General features: G+C 36.1%; 1 protein-coding gene across 1 annotated transcript in view; it reads left to right on the plus strand.

Moving 5' to 3' along the window:
* Window positions 1-14,758, plus strand: part of CNST (consortin, connexin sorting protein) — an 88,511-nt gene that overhangs the window by 57,237 nt on the left and 16,516 nt on the right. Inside the window, exons 5-9 of the mRNA XM_040263617.1 lie at window positions 1,576-1,662; window positions 2,099-2,213; window positions 4,397-4,418; window positions 4,606-4,702; window positions 13,367-14,253. Coding sequence (XP_040119551.1) covers window positions 1,576-1,662; window positions 2,099-2,213; window positions 4,397-4,418; window positions 4,606-4,702; window positions 13,367-14,253 — 1,208 coding nt within the window. The remainder of the gene's footprint in view (window positions 1-1,575; window positions 1,663-2,098; window positions 2,214-4,396; window positions 4,419-4,605; window positions 4,703-13,366; window positions 14,254-14,758) is intronic.

Here is a 14,758-nt window from a genome sequence, read left to right on the forward strand (position 1 = left end):
TGAGTTCATTAGTGATAAACAGAATAACTGTTGTCAAGGAAGACTGCATGTTAACTTTTGTTTGTACTGTCTCTTCAGTCATGTCCGACTCTTTACAACCCAATGGACTATAGCCTACCAGGCTTCTCTGTCCATGGGATTCTCCAGGCAAGAATACTGGAGTCAGTTGCCATGCCCTTCTCCAGGGGATTTTTCAGACCCAGGGATTGAACTCACATCTCTTACATCTACCTGTATTGACAAGCAGGTTCTTTACCACTAGCACCACCTGGAAAGCCCATAACTTTTGTAAAAGAAAGATTTATTCCTTCCATTTTTTAATTTCCCTCTCTTAAAATTGTTTTTATTTTTTCAGAGAAGGTCCAATATATACACTTTAGAGAGAACTCATCCTAAGTATCTTTATTTCCCCATTTGTGAGATTTCTTTTTTCTCCTAACCTTACTGATTTTCACCACAGATTGGAGGACAAGCCGTTGTCATCCTGAACCCCTAATCAAGTAAACTAGTAAAGTGTGGTAGAAACTTAGGGCAGTGGCTGTCCATCACTAAGTCTGAAGGAAATCAAATTCTTAAGGAAATGAAGCTTAGAACTACCCAGATGATGAGTATGATGGAGTCCAGTGCAGATCACATCAACTTCCCTGGGAGCTTCCTAGAAATGCAGACTCGTGGGCTTTAGAATCAGAGCTTCTGGGGATCTGACTCATGAATCTGTATTTTACCAAGATTTTTGAATAACATTTATGTTCAGTAAAGTGTGAGAAACATTGGTATATTTTTAAGTTAAGAGCAGAGGAAAATAGAATTGTCTCTGCTTCTCCCTGGTCTATTTTATGATCCCTGGCATATATTTAAGACACAAATGATAGAGAGAACTGAACCTCTGAGTGACCATGGGAAGACTAAAAAGCTAAACAATGAGTTTTTTCTCTTCTTTCTGGGTCAACATTTAGAACATGGCCCAAAGGAAGGTATACAGTTGGACAGCTTGTCTTGACCTCATATAAGGAAGGCTAAATGTGTGATACAGTTGGAGAAGGCAGAAATTCATAAGAAAATCTACCAAAAAAAGTCAAATCACATAATTACAAAAATCACTGTGGCAAGTTAATTTACAAAAAAAAAAAAAAGCATTCAGTGAGAAATAAGGATCACGGGGAGTTGAAATCAGAAACAAACATTTGACTAGAGGGTAACAGTGGCTTGACAGAAGGTAATTTAAGGAGAGAAAAAAGAGAGGGGACACTTAGATTACGGATTCCATATGGGTCCTGTTTCCAACTAAATTATATTTAATTGACTCTGCTAGAGGTATTATTAACAAGCAGGCATTTCTTGAACATTAAAACCTTTTTGTGTCTCCTGTTTACTGATAGGATAGAAACCAGGTAGCTACCGCATGATATGCAACCTTAAAATTTACCTACTTCAAAACCAAGAAACCTTACTTTTTTGTTTAAATTTAAAAATATTTAGAGCCCTCTCATTTTTTGATAAGCTTCAAAATTCTCAGTTGATCTAGGACATTATTCTTTAGCCTGGATTCCTGTTTTCCTCAAATTTTCTGTTCAGATGAGAAAGCAATGAAATTCATTCAGCTCGAACGACTGTATCATGAGCAATTGCTCGCAAATCTCTCTGCCATTCAAGAACAGTGGGGTGAGTACAAACTAATGTAGAATGCAGAATTATCAATAATCTAACAAATTGCTATCTAGAAAGTTAACATATTTGACCTGGTTTTCTAAGTCAGGAAGTAGATGTTTCTAGTCAAGTTAGTGTTGCAAAGAAAGTAGCATTTTTACTGCAAGTTTACCTCATTTTAAGAAAGTTTTTGTATTTGTATTTTGTTTTTCATACCAGTGCCAAGAAAAGAACACTTGCAACTTTTTCATTTCTTCTGATGTCCTTGGCTGATTTAGTCTCTGGGATATATACTTAGATCTAAAAGCAATCACTTAGCTATTTCTGTGTTAACTTTGGGCTGAAAAGATAATTTTTCATGATAATCTTTATCAGTGGTGCCAGTTAAGTATTTTTTCCCTTCTAAACATGTTTTGTAATAGCTAGTGACTAACAGATATTTTAAATTTAGAAACAAAATGGAAAACTGTACAGCCACATACAGTTACACCTTTGAGGAATTCAGAAAAAGGATTTAATGGTGAAGATTTTGAACGGCTTGCTAAATTTTGTGCAACACATCAAGAGTAAGTACTTGACTGTTTACAGTGAACTGGAATAGAATATTGGAGAAGCATTGTAGTCCTGAATATTTAAAGTGCAGAATTCACTTCTTTGTTTTGTTAATGCTAACTGGAGAAATTAAAATTAATAAAGTGATTAGGTTCCTTTCTCAGCTTTTATCTCAGTTTCTTACACAAAACTTAACAAAAGGTCTGTTTTACAAAATTCAAAGCACCTTCTAATTAGAAATTTTTAAATGTAACTTCTAATTTCGAATACTTTTTGCTTAAGAGATTAGGTGATTCAGATGGAAAATTTTGTGTTGGAATTTTTATTACAATTGTTTTCCAGTGTTTGTATGTCTGTCACTGTTTGTATGTTGTAGTAAAAACACACTTTTAAGAGTAGCCTAATAGTGGAATGCAAATGCATTTAATCAGAATACCAGATGATTTTAAATTATTTGATTTGTATAAAGAGTTGGATTTTTAAAACTGAACATAGTAATAATAAAGCACTTAAGTATATATATTTTAATTTATTATTTGAGGACTCAGAATTATAAAGGTGAGGGGACATGATAGTTATTAAACTAGTGCAGATTTCTGAGATGTACAATTTTCTTGTGTTAGTTTGAACTTTTGAAACAGCCTTTTTATGGATTCTGCATTATGACATAATTTTAGTATGTTAAATAGGTTAACTTTTGGCTTTGTAAAACTTTTAAATAATGGAATATTAAAAATAGATAAGAGAGATTGTTTTCTTTCTTTCAAAATATTCAATATAGATACTTTTCTGCTCTTCCCAGGGAACTAATAATTGTTTAATGTGTTACAAATGTTTTAATTATTTAAAAATAAATAGTTATTGAACCTAATATAGACGTGACTTTTTTCTTTTTTTTCTCTTTTTAAATATAAGGCAACTTGCCAACACATATTGTTTTTTTAATTTTTATTGCAGTATAGTTGATTCATAATGTTGTTAGTTTCAGGTATACAGCAAGGTGAATCAGTTATACTTTGATACATATACACTCTTTTTTAGATTCTTTTCCCCTATAGGTCATTACAGAGTATTGAGTAGAGTTCCCTATGCTATACAATAGGTCCTTATTAGTGCCAACACATAATTTAAAAACTAGTCTTCAGTCACATTGCTTCACATCTCTAGAGAATATCTGACTAGTGAACAGTAGATAGTACTGTAAACCAAACCTAAAATTTTATGCTTATATTTGATAATTCCCCAAAATTATACTCCTAAAATTAATATAAAATGTTTGAGTATTAAAGCACACAGCTTTACATGTACATTTTACGTGTACAGATACATATATGTAACTAATACTCTGACCAAGAGTCAAAACAGTCCAGCCCCTCATAAAGCTCCCTAATTTGTGTACAAAGCCAGCACCCATCCCCCTCAGGTAGTAACTGCTATCTGAGTTCTGTAGCACTGTATTTGCCTGTCCTGTAGTTTTACATAAATGTAATCACACAGACTAGATTTTGTATCTAGCTTTTTTGCGCATGATTACGTCTATGTGACATGTTGTTACCTGCAGTGGTACTTTGCTCTGCTTTACTCCTGTGTGGATTCATTGTATGACTGTGCAGCAATTTATTTATCCATTATATTGTTAATAGACATTTGGATTGTTTCCAGTTTTTTAATATTATGAATAAAATGGCTATGAACATTACTGTGTATGCTTTTTGGTGAATGTATGCATTCTTTTATCTTGAGTGTTCCCTAAAATATATTTACAGATTACGTCTATTTTTATCCTTTTCTGTGGAAAATGTGAATAAAATATCTTCTGCCATAATCAAGTTTAGATGATAATGACATAAACTGAAATTTTAAAATGTGTAAAATACTCTTGAAATACATTATAAGCAAAAGGTTGACATTTTTTCCCCCACTGAATCTCAGTATTTATAGCTTCTTTGGAGGTTTTTCATTAGTTATTGGTCATCTAAGAAGATTAACACATGATATAGTTGCACTTTGAACTGTGTGAACCAGTGGTAATGTTTCAGCAGTGGAAATGTTCTGTGCTAATATTAGAATCCAGAGAAGCTGTATTTTTTTTCTTTTTTTTTTTTACAGCCGTTTCAGTGACATTTGTTTGGAAGCATTTTGCTGCTATAATATTTTTTTTAATTCTTTTTTTCCCTCTCTCTCTTTTTTCCTACAGTCCTCTTTTATCCAAAGATAAGGTAAGAGATTTTCTTTGAAAATGTTTATAGGAAAAACGTAGAGTGTCATGTTTTGTTGTATGGACTGGTTTAGAAAATAATGAAACCTTCCTAATTGTTTTCAGCTTTCTAACTTAATGCAACAGTTTTCCCCAAAGTTTTTTTTTTTTTTTTTTTTTTTTCCCTTTCTTTTTGGAAAACTTTTTAGATAGCAGTTGTCCAGAAGTCCCTGGGAAGGAAATGCTTTACGCGGTTAATAGTATCTGAAGATCCAAAGGAAAGAGGAGCTACAGCCAAAGAGCTGGGTATGTTTTTAAATTAGAAGTAGACATTAAAAATGCCTGCCTCTTATAATACTTTACAAGTATTACATCTGAGTTGCTGTGAAGGAGCTTTTTTGCGCATACTGCTCCTAGACAAATAGCAAAGCAAGGTTTTTTTTAACATCGTATAATCCTATTTTTAGATATCTAGTAGTAGAAAGTATAAAATCTAAATTCGTATGAAAACATAAAATTGTTCCATGTTTTCAGTAGGTGGTTATATGTATTTAAGAGAATATGACAAGACTGCAAATAAGCTGTGAAAGCGAACTGGTTTTAGTGCATTCAGGCATTCTTTTCTGTATAAAAACCAACAATTTTTTTTACAAACTTTACCAGAAATTTTTTTCTGTAAAAGTAGATATTATCAAGATAAGCTCTGTATCTTGATAGCTTATCTTAGTAATTTATTCTCTTCCTTTTTTGTTAGCTAACATGGTATACTTTAATTTGTATATATATATATATTTCTAAAGCATTTATAGTTATGTTTTATACTACTGTGTCTTATGTCAAAAGTTAAGAGTTTTAGAAATTTGTTCTCTTACAGTAATAATGTATGTTCATTACGAAAACTAGAAACTAAAGATAGATTTTTCAAATGTGTTTTAGGGCATTTATTTTTCCATGTTTATGATTTTAGTACTACTTTATATTCCTGGGCCTGAAAACTCTGATATTAAACAGGCAGCATCATGTGTCTTAACTGAGTTGCCTGAAGAGATAAGATGATGATGATGATGCCCTGGATTTCACTTGCCTTTTTCTCTTCTAAGTTTTTTCCCCTCAGATCTTTACTTTATCCCCTCTTCTCTTATGTGGCAAATTTGGGTTGCCTTAGGTCAATCCTACTATATTCTGTTCTTCCTATCTCTTTTTTCTGGTCATTTTTATGTTGGAAACCAGAATATAATGGGCTTCATAAAGATCTTACGGGAAAACATCACAAAGTAGTCACCTAGTTTGGGTGTGAATACATCTCTGTGTTGTGCACATTGGGAAGAAGGCTATGCTAAGTTTGAGTCTGACACTGCCCAGCAATAGCTCAGCACTACTTCCAGCTTAGCCTCTGCCGCAGGATGAGTGGCACAGACAGGTAAACTGAGATACTGCACATAAGCCACTTCCTTGGTGCTTTGACTCACAACTAGAACCTGTGTCTTCTGGTTTCTAACTGAATTGCAGCATACCTCTGCTAAGGAAGTTGTGTGGATTATCAAATTCCACAGTGCAGACATTTCATTAGTAACCATTTTATGGGAAGGGTGTGAAATAAATTCTAGAGAAAGAAATCTTGCCAAGTCTGATAAAATAATATCTTTTAAAGAAAAATGTCAAATCTCTCATAGTCTACTCAGGTTATTCTATGAATAAATACAGAGAAATATGAAAATATTACTTTAAATGATTTGTATTTAATATATTCTCTTTGTTTTACCCTGTATTCCTTGTTTCTAATATCTTACGTGTTCTACAGTGTAGAGTTTTGCTTTTCTTTCTTTATATATGTCTTGGTCTTAAGCTCCTTATATAATAAGTAACTTGCTTTTGTCTGTGTGTGGTTGTTGCTGGTATCAAACTTGTCTGGTTTGAATCCTCTCTCCACCACTTAAATTTGTGTGACCTTAAGAGACTTCCCTGGCAATCCAGTGGTTAAGACTCCACACTCCCAATGCGGGGGCACAGGTTTAATCTCTGGTTGAGGAGCTGAGATCCTGCATGCCACATGGTGTGGCCAAAAGGAAAAGTTTGTGTGACCGTAGACAAGTTGCTTAACTTTTTTCTGTCCCTCCCTTTGCTCAGCTCCAAATGTGGGTTATTTCTACCTCGTAGGGTTTTGATGAGGATTAAATTAGTAATTTCATTAAGGTTTAGAACAGTGCCTGGCACAAGGTAAGAAACCTACGTGCTGACTGCTCTCATTAGCCTTCCTCCAGCACTTCCTCCCATGTTATCACCACCCACTATGGCTAGTGTTCCTTTAATCTTCTCTATGTGTTATGCATTGCTGCTTTGCTGATTAATCTACCATGATTAAAGTCTCCAAGTTATTTACATATTACTTTATATTTTCAGTGTACTTTTATGTATATTATTTCATCTTTTCCTCTTAACAACCGATTTAAGGTAGGCTAAGTCATTTTAAGAAACTCAGGGGAGGTAAGTGACTTATCCAAACAGAACTAATTAGAACACAAAGTTAAAATCCTGTTTTCTGGCCCTGAAGCCCGTGTATTTTTATAATATTTTAATTCATTTTTATTAAGCAATATTTATATGTGAAAACATGTTACATATATACATTATAACAATGTATTAAAAAAATGAAGACCTGTGAACCTTATTCCCAACAGAGGGATTAGATTATTGTCAGTCCTCCTGTTAAAACTACCTTTGTGTTCCTTTCTATCCCATCACCTGCTTCACTCCCCTGCCCCAAGGTGGTCATTATCCTGAGTTCTCCATTTATCATTCCCTTCCCACTTTTTAATCAACTTTATTGAAGTACAATTTCTACGCAATAAAATGTACCCATTTTAAGTGCACAATTTGATGAGTTTTGGCAGTTGTGTACAGTCATGTAACTCCTACCCCAGTCAGAATATGGATCATTTTTATCACTCCAAAATCTTTCTCCTAATCTTCTTATACTCAGTCCTTCCCACCTCCAGTCCCAGGCAACCCAGTGCTTCCTGTTATTATCAATAGGTTTTCCCTGTTTCAGAATGTAATAGAAATAGAATTGCTCAGCATACTTTCTTTTGAGAGTTACCCTTACGACTAAATGTACCATTAATACATTCTTTTTTGTTGCTGAGTAGTATTCCATTTTTAACTTTACACAATTCGTTTATCCACATAATTGTTGATAGACATTTGAGTAATTTCCAAGTTGGAGATATCATGAATAAAACTGATAGGAAGTTGTTTTTTTTGTTGTTGTTTTTGTAGATATGTGTTTTCATTTCTCTTGGGTAAAGAACTGAAAGTAGAATCAGGGTCATATGGAAGGTACATGTTTAACTTGGTAAGAAACTGTCAAAACAGTTCTACAATGCTGTTGTCCCATTTTATACCCTGCCAGCAAATATATGAAAATTTTAATTGCTCCAAATCCTTGCTGACATTTAATATTGTCAGTCTTTTTTTTTTAAGTCATTTTAGTAGATATGAATGTCGTTGTGGTTTTTAACTTGTTTTTCTCTGAGGACCAAGTGTGTACATTTTTAGTTTTGCATTAATCTCTGTAGATGATGTACTAATTTATACTATTATCAATATTTCAAACTTAATGAAGGCACATTTTTCCATCAATCTGCCAAAATAAATATTAACATTGAAAATTTCTTTTTCAAGCCTGATATATCACTCAAATGTTTTTACATGATGATAATTATTGAGAAAGTATAAGAAACATATTAATTCATGAATGCTTTAGTCTCATCCATAAATAACATAGGGAATTTTTCCCTAAAGAGAATTCATGGCAGAATGAGAGTTGCAAGAGTAACTCAAAGGCATGTGCATTTGTAGAGCACATGTTAGAACTTAGATGAAGTCTAACTTCTCATTTGAGAACTACCTCTTTAATTTGGTATTATTAAGTATGTCATACATTCAACTATTATTCCATTGTTATTTCATCAGAGTAGATTTTTTTTTTTTTAGTGTGTCTTAAGTCAATGCAATAGGGATTAGTAGACTTACATTACTAGATCTTTGGGCTCAAGAAAGCAAGTTAACAGAAATTCATGTTAGTATTAACAGAAACATTAGCAATAAGTTTATACTGTGATACCTGCTTGTAGAAAATTCAAAATATATTTTTGGTTAAACATAGTGGATCTACCATTTACTTCTACTTATTTTTTAAAAATACTATTGAAATGTCACAAAGGGATCCTTAAAGGCAGAAAGCCAGAAGGACAGAATTGGCAAGGAACCAGCAGCAGATAATGACATCCAGAAAATGTTGGAAGCTGGAAAGCAGATGGATGGGTGACAACTGGCTTAACATACCATGCATGCTCAGTCACTCAGCTGTGTCTTTGCAACTCCATGGTTTGTAGCCCACCAGCCTCCTCTGCCCATGAGATTCTCCAGGCAAGAATACCGGAGTGGGTTGCCATTACCTTCTTCAGGGGATCTTCCCCACCCAGAGATAGAACCTGCATCTCCTACATTGGAAATGGATTCTTTACCACTGAGCCACCTGGGAAGCCCAACTTAACATACCAGAGAAAGCCAAAAACTAAATGTCTACAGGGAAAAGGTTGATTTCTGCCTGAGAGGGTTTGGGAAATGGAAGCACAGAGAGTACCTCTAAATTTAAGTTAAAAAGCTGTGTAGGAAGCATAGGAAGCTGTGTAGGAAGACCTTGATATCCCCTCTCTACCTAATAGGAAGCCCTGTTGGAAGCTAGACATAATACAGCAGTGTCTTCAAAAATGTGAGAGAAAAGGATTTCTAACCTAGAAAACTTTACCCAACCAAAGTTCTAGTCAGTGGTGAAGGAGTAAAGACTTTAAGATGTGAGTAATCCTAAAAAGTTTACCTTCCATGTTCGTTTTCTTAGGAAGTGTCCTTATAATAAGAGAAAATAAACAGAGGAAGACCTGGGATTCAGAGAAAACAAGGTTTCCAAAATAGAGCCAAAATGAATTCCTAAGATCATTGGGAAAGGAAATTCCAGGACAATACCTGTGTAGCAAGCCTGGAAAGGAGTTCCAGGTCAGGGACTCAAGAAGAATATGTTTTAAAACTGAAAGATTATCTGTTGTTACATATGCCATAGTTGTCCATCTGTCAGAGTTCAAAGATGCATAGATTAAAATTATTTTTAACAAAGTAATGAGGCAGTTATCAACACAAAAGGAAACAGCATAAATGAGAAAGAAAAATGTACCATAATACACAGTCTGGGTATCTTGTGACTAATACTTACAAAGCCATAGTACTGTAAACTTTAAATATTGATTTGCCCCAGATTTATGTTGAATTGTAATGGGAGCTAGAGGGGAAAGAAAGAATCTAAAGAACCATGAGAACTAACTCTTCCTTAGTAGGAAGTTAGTAGGTGGTCTCTAAAACTGAAAAGTCAATAGATAACAATGGAAGTCTTCTCTAGAAATGGAGGGTAAATATGAGCAGAAATAGCTAAAGGAATTGAAAAGTAGCTGCCCCTAGAGAGCAGGAATCAGACAGATGGAAGACTAAGGCGGAAGACTGTACCAGTAAAGACAGGTTTTAAGCTTTTCTCCAAAAGCATAATATGATACAACAAATTATAAAATAGCATATGTCTTGTTTGATTTGGAGACTGAATATGTATTAAAAACATCATTTATACTTTATATGGCATCACACATAAATTATAGCTACTGTCTTGATCTAGTCTGAAATTTTTGCCCTTTACATCTTAAATTACTATATTTTTTATATTTTATATTGTTTCTAATAGTGGAATGAAGCAACTGTTCTCAGGCTATTATTTTATAAATAATACATTGTACCAATGATAGTCTTTATTACACACCACTTATGTGTTATCTTGCTTCATTAGGAACTACTTAAATTGATTGTGTTTTGTCTGGTAACCATAGTCAGCCACTTCACTTTCCGGTTGTATTATTACCGAGTCCAAGCTCACTCTGCTTACCGCAGGACAAGCCAGTACATCAGAGATGAGGTGTTGGAGGCAAGGAATACGACTTTATTCAAAAAGCTGGCAGACCAAGAAGATGGCAGATTAATGTCTCAAAATAGCCATCTCATAGGAGCCTGGATGTTAGGTTCTTTTATAGAACAGAGAGGGGAAGGAGGTGAGAAAGTAAAGTAAAAAGGTCCTAAGTCTTGCAGAAATCTCCTGAAATAACCCCTCCCGGAGGGGTTATGTTAATTTCTTTTCTGCACCCTTTCACAGGTGAGCAGGGTCAGAATGTCTCTCTGTGAGCTGAACAAAGATACTTTAGTTTAACAGTCAGGTTGGAGGGGCAGGGTTCCCTGTGGCAGCCCATTGTGTATGCTTACAGTTGTAGACGGTGATTATAATAACAAAAGCAATAAAAAGCAAAGGTTAAAGTAAAAGAAACAGATCTAACATAAAGTCAGAATTTGCTCTTCCCTGTTACAATAGAATGCCATCTCAGGCTGATTCTCTAACCTTTCAATAACTTATCACAATTAAATACTCTCATTTTGATTCTTTATGACTTAGTCCTATTCCATTCCAAATTTAACACTTAAATCTCATTGTATTCAAAGCTCTTCTCTGTCCACCAGCTCTGCAAGGGCTGGGTGTGTGGTCTTTTCCCTTTTGAGCTCTCTAGATTAGTGCATAGGCCTGAATCTAGTCAATAGGGACGTTGGTGGCTCCAGCAGGACCAAGTGAGGAGGAGCTTACTTCCCAGTCACTTTCCTGGACATTTGTGGTCCTTCAGGTAACTGACCTTCAGCTTGAGACAGCATACCCCATTCCTCTGATGTGAGGGCCTCTCTGCTATGTGTTTATGCTCTTTACTCTTTGAATTCTATGGATGTGTCTGGAAGGCTGTTTTCTGAACCTTTGGGTAGTGGGAACTTGGGGAGAAGAGCTTGGATCCCTTTGCAGCTGGCTGGGGCCCTCCTTGCTCTGACCTCCCCCATCTTAACAGAGAGGCAGACCAGCAAGCTCAGTGGTGAAGCTGACAACCTAATGGGGATTAAAATGGTTTTTGGCAGTCTTCCCAACTTTGAGCGATTCTTTGTTGTTCTTCAACGCTCAGTCACGTCCAACTCTTTGCTGTCCCTTGGACTGCAGCATGCCTGGCTTCCCTGTCCTTCACCATCTTGCGGAGCTTTACCATCTCCCCGAGTGATTCTTTGGGGTGGGACAAAAGAAAGAATGCTGTATTCTCCCTAAAAGAGACCTCTTTTTCTTTGTCCTCTCCTTAAGACTTTGACTTAAGGTGTTGGGAGAGGTAATACGAACTCAGCAGTACAGAGCTGAGTTTGCCAGTTTCTTTCCCTGATTCTCTGAAATCAGAAGATGGCATTTAAGTCCTGCCTTTTCTTTGTTACGGTATGTGCCACCACTGCTAATTGGTAATTATTGAAGTACCAATACATGAAAAGCCAGGTATAATATAACCATCACTATATTTCATGCTTGATTTTAACCTTTGGCCCATCATATATTATTTAATTTACATCATTTTAAAATTGAATAATATATGATAAAAGAAAAAGTTAAAACTTCTGTGATAGTTGTTCAGTTGCTAAGTCCGACTCCTTGCAACCCCATGAAGTGCAGCGTGCCAGGAGTTAGGAATGCTTGATCGACCAAAAGGGCTTCCCAGGTGCACTAGTGGTAAGGAACCCACCTGCCAATGCGGGAGATGTAGGTTCAATCCCTGGGTCAGGAACATCCCCTAGCGAAGGGCGTGGCCACCCACTCCAGTATTCTTGCCTGGAGAATCCAATGGACAGAGGAGCCTGGCAGGCTGCAGCCCATAGGATCACAGTCAGTGACTTTTTGACTTAGCTGAAGTGAAAGTGACTAAAGTGACGTAGCACAGTCAACCAAAAGCTGAATCATGAACAAGCTTCTCTGTGATCTACTAATTTATGTATGCATTCAGTATATATTTTGTGAAAGTTTTTAATGGTTTAAAGTCAAAGGGAAGTATTTTAAATTGATTTTATTTAAAATAGAAATTGAAAGAAATATCAAAATTCCAAACCCATTTTTGCCTGGTACCAAGACTTATGCTTTGCTTTTTACCAGTGCCTGTTACTACTTCCCCTTGAGAAGTTACAAGTAATTTTCTAATACATTAATTAAGGATGTTATTATTAAGGATGTTTAAATAAATTTAAACAGATTTATGTTCCTTAGGGGCTTCCCTGGAAGCTCAGCTGGTAAAGAATCCACCTGCAATTCAGGAGATCCTGGTTTGATTCCTGGGTCAGAAATATGCCTAGAGAAGGGATAGGCTACCCACTCCAGTATTATTGGGCTTCCCTGGTAGCTCAGATGGTAAAGAATCTGCCTGCAATGTGGGAGACCTGGTTTCAATCCCTAGATTGGGAAGATCCCCTGGAGGAGGGCATGGCAACCCACTTCCGTATTATTACCTGGAGAATCCCCATGGAGAGAGGAGCCTGGTGGGCTGCAGTCCATGGGGTCACAGAGAGTCAGACACGACTGAGTGACTAAGCACAGCACAGCATGTTCCTTAATTAGCCTTAATAGATCAGAACCAGTATTGTTTTTCTTACAATATGATACAGTATATTTCATAAACATACTAAAAATAATCTTCCCACACTTTAAAATATTTGTTTAAATAGACACAGCTAATAAAGTTTAGAATGTCTTTTAAACCTTTGAAAAATGACTTTTTTCAATTATAATGACTAAGCAATATATTCTTGTTCTTAACATGTTTTTTAATAATCTCTGTTAATTTTTATATCTAAAGGATTACTTACTAAATGTTTAGAGTATTTCCTCTACTTAAAGATGGTATAATCCAACAGGTAGAATTTCCATTTCAGAAGTGCAGAGCATTACTGTGTCCCACGTACAATTCACATCCTTTCTCTTCCCTTCTGTACAAAGTGCCATGTTGAATCTTAAAACCACTTGTTTTTCTTCATCTTCAGAGAGTGAAATTTGTCTTGGCATGGAATCAGGAAAAGAAAGCCCACGTAAAGAAGAGACCCCGGAGAGCAGTCCCTGCTGTTACGAGATGGTCAGGCAGGCAGATCCCTGGAGCCTCCCGGTAACTGCAGGGAAGGGCCACACGGAGGAGCCACTCTGCAGCGCTGAAGCCACGCAGGAGCTCCACGCCCAGCCCTCGGAGTCGGCAGGGAGCAGGTCCAGCCCCCACTCCTCAGGGAACGCTCCTGAGGATGACAGCCGCTTGCAGCTGGCTCAGACAGAGGCCTGCCAAGATGTGGCCGAAACAGAGCGCATTGCTAAGGACCCTAAGGTTTCCAGCCAGTCAGTGACAGAGCCATTGATTTCACCAGGCTCTGACCATATACCTCCTGCATTGATTTCTGAGGGTAAATACTCACAAAGAAAGGAACTCCGGTTGCCACTCCGGGATGCTTCTGAGGCGTTGCCCACAGACCAACTTGAGAACAATGAATTAAATGAGCTGCAGCAACCTGATCTCACAGAGCGTGATGGAAAATCACCACAGGGGCAGGCTGACTCAGAGGGCTCTGAGAGTGTACTTTGTGAAAATAATCCAGTGTCTGATTTAAGTACAGTGCTTCCAGAGGTGTATATGGCCCCAGAGGAACAGGGAGATAAGGAAGAACAAGTCAGTAAAGAGACAGACGACTATTTGAACAGCCTTTTAGAAGGATGCTTAAAAGATACTGAAGATTTCCTCTCATGTGAAGATAACCAAGAGGAAGACTCTGATTTCCTTCAAGATCTGTCTCCTGAAGAAGCATCCTACAGCCTACAGGAGAACCTGCCTTCTGATGAAAGCTGTCTCTCTCTCGATGATCTTGCAAAAAGGATAGAGATCGCAGAGGTAAATTTGAGATTTAATATAAATATAATTTTAAAAGTAAGATGAAATTTGAAAGCACATATATGTTAAATATTGTCTTGCTTTTGTAAATTTTTCTCTGGCCTCAAACATGACAGGGAAATTTAGTTAGCATAAACTTTGACTCACTATGTATAATCATGATGTTTATACCTCAGGTAATTATATTGCATGCCTCCAGTATAGTAAGTATTATATACACCATTTTTCATATTTTTACAATTTTCATTCAGCAGGCCTGGGAATTATGAACAAGACAAGAGTTACATTCTTGTGAGGAAATCGTATGTTTCTTGTCATACATCTAGAAGATAAAATACTACTATTTCTTCTTAATACTAATTATTTTGAAATTCTTTAAAACAGTATAACAATGAATGAAACATTTTAAAATACAGTAAGAGTTGGAAATACTGAATGGATTTATCAGCTCTAGGTTTGAACAAACTAAATACTCCTTGACTAAGTCAAATTTTACAAATAATTC

Source organism: Oryx dammah, unplaced genomic scaffold, assembly GCF_014754425.2.
Source record: "Oryx dammah isolate SB20612 unplaced genomic scaffold, SCBI_Odam_1.1 HiC_scaffold_21, whole genome shotgun sequence".
Classification (NCBI taxonomy): Eukaryota; Metazoa; Chordata; class Mammalia; order Artiodactyla; family Bovidae; genus Oryx; species Oryx dammah.